General features: G+C 40.9%; 1 protein-coding gene across 1 annotated transcript; it reads left to right on the top strand.

Annotated features, from left to right (window-relative positions):
- The first annotated feature begins 1589 nt into the window (after window positions 1–1589).
- Window positions 1590–2829, top strand: LOC118644662. The gene is made up of 3 exons (XM_036283660.1): window positions 1590–1721; window positions 1869–2000; window positions 2033–2829. Exons 1-3 carry the CDS (start codon window positions 1590–1592, stop codon window positions 2252–2254), a joined length of 486 nt encoding a protein of 161 aa, XP_036139553.1. The 3' UTR covers window positions 2255–2829.
- The last annotated feature ends 3810 nt before the right edge of the window (window positions 2830–6639 follow it).

Genomic DNA, 6639 nt, shown 5'->3' with positions numbered 1-6639 from the left:
AAAATTTTCTTCGTATATAATATAAAAGAAATATCCATGAAAAAGCAATCATGCACTGAGAAAAAACTATTTAATGTTTATGACTGTAATTGTGTAACAATAAAATACTTATAGTTAGGAGCTTTATTTTATAATTACTACTACAGTGTTAGTAATAATGTTATGTTTGAGATACTAGCACTATAAAAAGAATTTACTATAAATTATTTTAATTTTAAATATTAATATAACAAAATAACTGAGAGAGATATGAATGATTAAAAATGGACATTTTTGTGTATAAATGTAGTTATATATAATTATAGTGAATTATATAATTAATTTGTTAACATTTGCTTGCTATTTGTATAGAAGTAATAACTAATAGTTATAATTTACATGATTAGAACAACTATGAATATTATTGGCACCAAAAGTGATTTTTTAAGTGAGTATTAAATTATAGCAATGCAATTTTTTTTAAATTAAATTAACAAGATATATTTGGTTAAACAAATTTTACAAAAATAAAAGAATTTCTTATCATAATCAAATATCTTGATATATAATTCAGAATATTTAAAGAATAATAAAGATTTGATTAATACTTTCTGATTAGATCTACAAAACTTCTATATAGCAGTACGCAATTTACGGTGTTCTATTTCTTGTCAGAAGAAAATCACACAATAGAATAATAGATGTAGTATTATGAGATTTCTGTATCAATATTCTGGTAAAATAATTTTTTTTTAGTTCTTAGTTTAGTTTTTAGTTCTATACAAAAATTTACTCACAACTTTAATAATTCTCACCAAATTCTGATTCGTTTTGACAGACATATTTGTTGAATCTTGCCAGATATTCAATTAATAGAACTAGATTTTTTTCAGTATAATCGGAATCACAATATATGCCATCAAATTCGTCTAGTTATTTTAATGAAAATTATGGATCGTTCATATTTCATCAAACTGCCAGATTTTAATTGCTATATCCAAATTTCAGATTAATTCGACTAACCGTTTTTCTGTGTACATTTCGCTACAACTTTTTTAGAAACACGTCGAATCTCAACACTTTTTGTCCGATTGAATGAGAATGCGTGATTGGTACTTTGGACCCTTTTGGCTTCTAAATGTCAGGGAGCGATAACGCATGAGAAATCGCAATGAACGTCTTCTCATCGACCAGGTGCGAAGTGATATTTTCGTGGCTGTCACCAACGATTGAACTTTAGACAGTTGTACCTCGGGGACCGATAAAAGACCGATTCGTTTCATTATCGCCCGTATCCGCTGACAATCCTCGCGGATTAATGCCCTTTCGTGTTCCGCCGCGGTAAACGGCGTCCTCGGAATTTATTGTAATTGGTCTTTTGATATAACGTCGCGCGGTGCGCGCTCACGTGCCGCGCATTTTCGCCTCTCTTCTGCCATCCCTTCCCGCCTCTGCCACTTTCCCCTTTCCCCTGTGTCATTTGGTCCCAGCCCTCCGCCACCAGCGCCGCCGTTTTCTCTGACCACTACTCTTCGAAATAACGATAATATTTTAGGAGACGTGAACGATGAGTAGCGCGGCTGGTTTTTTGTTAACCTTCCTTCGTAAGGATGGATAGTGCGAGCGATACTCGTGCTCGTAAATCGGACGTTTCTTTTCTTCCTAGCGCCACGCTTTGGGCCTTGAGCCCATTTCCTCTGATGGAGAACTTATTCTCAGAGCTCCTCTGTATAGATCCTGTCGTAAAAATTTGTGATCTATCGTACTTGTTTCTCTTTGGTCTGTTTCGTAAAATCTCGCAAAATCTGATGCTTCTCTTCCATGGATAGACCTGCATTTTTCGACACACTCGCATGCTACGCGGAAAACACTTCTGATTCATCAACTAGAATTTTTATCAAACGGTTCCGTGCGACACGACGCTGACGGTTTTTTTCGGGTCGTGTCAGCCCTGTGAACGAAGAAATTCCATTGCCTCGAGAGCGATAGAGTATCGCGCAGCGATGGAAGACCGGCGATCAGTATAGAAAGAGAAAGAGAAAGAGAGAGAGAGAGAGGTAAGGTCGGGGGATGTATCTCGGCAAACGACTCGAACTCAGGAACCGGGATCGTTCGGGGAACGTACGAGAGACGAAATGCTCGAAACTCGAAGGAAGAGCGCACAATGCACGGGGGCCAGGGGCGGCGGAGGGAAACGAAAAGAGGGGGCGAAAGGATGGTGTTGTTGCCGACTGTGGAGGGCAAAAGACGAGGGAGGGAGGGAGGCAGGGGGTAGCCGGCTGAAGAGGCAATATAGGAGAAAGCTTATTATTGGACTTCGCTGCACCCGAGAAGAGAACAAAATACAGGCGAGCAGTGATTGCTGTTTCCAATTGAACCCCTCGCCACGCCACGCTCTCTACCTGAATGAACGTGCTAGCGGAAAATAATCAGGCCCCGCCCGGAGCTACTATCTAGCATTCGCGTATCTACCTTTACTCTCTCTCGTTCGTTCTTACTCTTACTTCTTCCGTCTCCGCGTATCGGAGTCGTCGTTGCTCCGCGGCGTCCCCCGCTTGTTTCAGGTATCGAGTAACGACTAAGTAAACGTTCGTGAGAATTCTCGTCTTATTCTCTCTCGCTGCGAAGAAACTGAAATTGCTTAAGAAATTATCTAGCCGTCAGAATCGCATACACCTTGCGGTAAAAGACAATCAGGACATAAACCGGAATCTATCACAGTAGTAATAATAGTAGTAGTAATAATATAATAAAACCATGCGATATAAAGGAGGAGAATGTTTTAGAAATCGAATTATTTCAGAATAACGATAATTAGAATAATAATTAAAGTATATCGAGACGCATCGAAGACGTTAATAATTATTAACGTCAATACAACGCAACACGTCATTTTCGATCTGTATCGAGATGATACCGTATACGTTTGATTCCCCCCCCCCCCCCCCGCAGTCTCACCTGTCACTTCAAGCGACGATGTAAAGTAAGTGGCCGCGGGTAAGAAGGCGTTTGTCGAGTGATGGGGTGGAAACGGGTCTTCTAGATAGCTTGCGAGAGGAGGAGGAGGAGGAGGAGGAGGAAGAGTAAAGAGGAAAAGGCGCAGGACGGGGTGGTTCGGGTATGGGGTGGCAGTAGGATGTACTCATCCATTGCAGTGCTGCAACTAATGAGACATCGCTAAAGGGCACAAGGGTAGGTGGGTAGACATGGCGGGACATATACGTGCGCGGGGTAGTAGGCGATACACTTCACCTGAGACTCGGCTGTAGACTGCAAGAGATAGACGACGACGACGACGCCAACGACGACGACTATGACTACGACTACGACGACGACGACGACGACGACGACGACGACGTCAACGATGAGGACGAGAGTGCAGGCACAATTAAAACTGACGCTCCTAATGGCAAGTCAAACGCCGACGGGCTCAAGAGATTCTTGACTTTCCAATGAAGCGATTGTTTCATATTCCTCCGCGCGCCTCACCCGCCCTCACATCCATCGACCTCATCCCCGCCCTTCCCCTCGCCATTACTCTCTCATTTCTATCCTCTCTCGCTCTGTCTCTTTCATTTATTCTCTTGTTCGTGCAGACCCGACACATGAATCCTGAAAGCTCGATGGAGCGAGAGACGAACACGGGGGATGAGACCGGGGAAACTTTAAGAGGGAGGAATCAGCTTAGATCTGTACACGTTTGCGCTGGCTTGGAGAAGGTGCCTGTCTGTCGTTAACAAACATGGCGCGTCCTTATCCAATCTCGATGTCTCGCGAATCTCTCCCCTATCGCGTGATATACCCAACGTGTCTGTCACCTACGTCTTTCGATAACATAAATTGACGTCACACAGATTATTCTTCTTACCATATTAAATGTTTATACGGCATACTTTTTTTTCTCAAACAGAAATATTTCTCAAAACGGATATGATAACGTTAAGAGAATGAATCATGACAGCTGATAAATAAACGTTAGAAACGATTTCAGAGTGTATCTTGATTTTCGAAAGACGCGAGAACGTACGTCTGGTAAGGAAGATGAAATTACAACTATCACCTTTCGACGTAATAATAGGTTTTTTATTCGCATGTAATTATCTCACCCGGTGAAATCGCTGTCCTTTACTAAACGCGGAGGGCCTCGTGCATTCATTCGTTCTTCTTCAGCCCCCTCTTCGTTCCTTACGGCGTTTGCATTACTAAGGACAGCTGCGAATTGTTTTTCTCGATGGAAAGAGAAAGAGGGTAGAGAGAGGGACAACAAATTCTTTGTTTACAGACTGACGTTTGGTTCTGTTAGCCGGTATGGAGCCTCGCATCTACGGGTCGCCAGCTAATGAGCAGCAAATCTCAAGATAACTGCGGGAGCACGCGCCGCCGCGTGCTGAACGCTTCTGGCAAAGACGGAAAGGAGGGAATAAGAGAAGAGTAGGAAAAAAGTGTAGTAATTGTCTGCTCCGGGTAAAGCCGAGGCAAACAACCAGTCGTGCCCTCGCCATTTTCGATGCTAATGCCACGGAAATTTTCGGACGTTTGACGTTGCGCAATTTCACGGAATAAAGTTCCGACTTATGCCTTTGCATATGCTTTGCCGATCTTACGTGTTGAAAGGTTTTTAACAGGAATTCGAAGAACACATTGTACACAGAGAGAAAGATTTCTTTAGATTTAATAAACAGTTTTGTTCGACTATTCCAAAGCACATATTTCTGTGGTTCTTATAAATTTTATACACATTTCTTTAGATTTAGTAAAATTGATTAAAAACAAAGAATTTTGGAATAGTCGAACAAAACGGTTTATTAAATTTAAAGAAATCCTTCTCTCTATGTATAACGTCACGAATAATGATTGTACACCAGGAAAAAGATTTTGTCGTAATAACAAATAATTTTAAAATGTTCCAAACAAAACTATTTAGTTGATATAAACAAAAATTTGTCTTATTCACATGTATTTGCAAAAGCAACTAAATTTTTTATTTCCTAAAACAAAATATTTGATTGCTTAAAAAAATGCCTTAACTGAATTTTTATACAAAATACTAAATCTTTTTATTTTGCTTTATGTTATAAAGAAAATTTGATAGCTTCTGCGAAATACACATGAATAAATAATGATGCTAACTAAATACTTGTTTTTATATTTATATTAATTAAATAATTTTGTTTGATATACATCTTAATAAAATTATTTATTGTTTTTACAAGGGATTTTTCTTAATGTAACGTAAAACGATAAATTTTTTGAAAATTATTTTGTGTATTAGCTATAGAGCTATACGAAGAAAACAAACTGTTTCGTTCTACTTTCAACGGGAACCAAAGGCGCATGATAGGACATGCAGTCGGATGCATATGCGGGTATTTCGCGGCCTCTCGACGTTGAATCCAATGAGCACCTAGTGCAGCATATCCTCGTATATCAGTCCAAGTGTGCTTGTATTTAACAAGCTTTCGCATATTATGCAGTACATGCTTAAAAGGAAACCAAAAATAGGGGCAAGTAGTTCAAGCTCGGGGGCAGAAAGGGGGGGGGGGGATTAGCACGACTCGCAACGGCGGCAAAGGAGGTGTGAGAATCAACGGGATCACAGTGACACCTCGGGCACCTACTCTCGTATCGTACTTTTTTCTTCACAGTGAGTACCGTACAAACAATAACAAACAGCACTAATGAGACTCTTCAATATCGTAGAAGCCGCAACCGTTGCCGACAAATGAGCGCGGCACTCCGATGTGCCCGCGACAAAACCAAAATTATGCGACATTGTCCGAAGTTCGAATGCGTATCTCGAGAGCTCTTCTTGATTTATTTACTTCTGTACTTTAATTGTCTCAACGTTGAAGGCAACGATAACTTTTTACGTATCGAATTGCATGAAAATTACGTATTGTCAAATCGCACGATAAAATCGGCATTTTTCTGTCGGGATTTAAATAATTGGAAAGGATTAAGTAAGTCCTTGCTCGTCCAAGATGAGTTTGGACACAAGTCGGAGATATAGATTACACAATACGATGATTCTCTTGCGATTTGCACCTAACTGCGATATCTTTCCTTTAATTTCCGTCATTATCTTCCATTCTGCAATACAACCTCTTTGTCCGTTAGCAACAGTTACAAAGTCTACCGTTGCAACAGCTGCGCGAGTATGCAATTAAACTAATTGGACTAAGAAATAATACCAACTGAGAAGATTGCAGGCCGCTGAGCAGTCCTTGCGGAAACCGAGGTTTGCAATGATTATTTGTTCTTTATCGTCCGCGGGTGCGGGACGTGGGTGGTTGCGTAGCTGGTTCCGATGTCCGCAACGCCGACATTAACCGCGGTCGCGAAGCAGGATTCGAATATTTCGCGATCGAAATTCGGGGGCCCGACGACGAGAAATCTGACACGGGCTGAATCAATACGAACCGAATCCGAAACGGGGACGATTCGCTTGCGATTGTGAGCGAAATGCACATACCGATATTTCATAACTTCATCAGCTTCTCCTCTATTAACTCTCGTAATTGAAAGATTAAATATTTATTGGAGCGCGTATCCGCGCTCCGTCCGAGTGCATTCGCGCTGAATAATTTTACTGGAAGTTTCGGTTGTTGAGGAGTTGTAACGGAGAGAGAGAGAGAGAAAGAGAGAGAGAGAGGGAGAGCT

Source organism: Monomorium pharaonis, chromosome 3 (genome assembly GCF_013373865.1).
Source record: "Monomorium pharaonis isolate MP-MQ-018 chromosome 3, ASM1337386v2, whole genome shotgun sequence".
NCBI lineage: Eukaryota > Metazoa > Arthropoda > Insecta > Hymenoptera > Formicidae > Monomorium > Monomorium pharaonis.
Note: the sequence above shows the minus strand (reverse complement) of the source record. Positions and strands in the feature narration are given on the sequence as shown.

Coding starts and splice junctions, on each gene's coding strand:
- LOC118644662 (XM_036283660.1), top strand. CDS start 1,590: ATGGATAGTGCGAGCGATACTCGTGCTCGTAAATCGGACGTTTCTTTT. Junction 1,722..1,868: donor TCCTCTGTATAGATCCTGTC/GTAAAAATTTGT, acceptor TTCATCAACTAG/AATTTTTATCAAACGGTTCC. Junction 2,001..2,032: donor CGATGGAAGACCGGCGATCA/GTATAGAAAGAG, acceptor AGAGAGAGAGAG/AGAGGTAAGGTCGGGGGATG.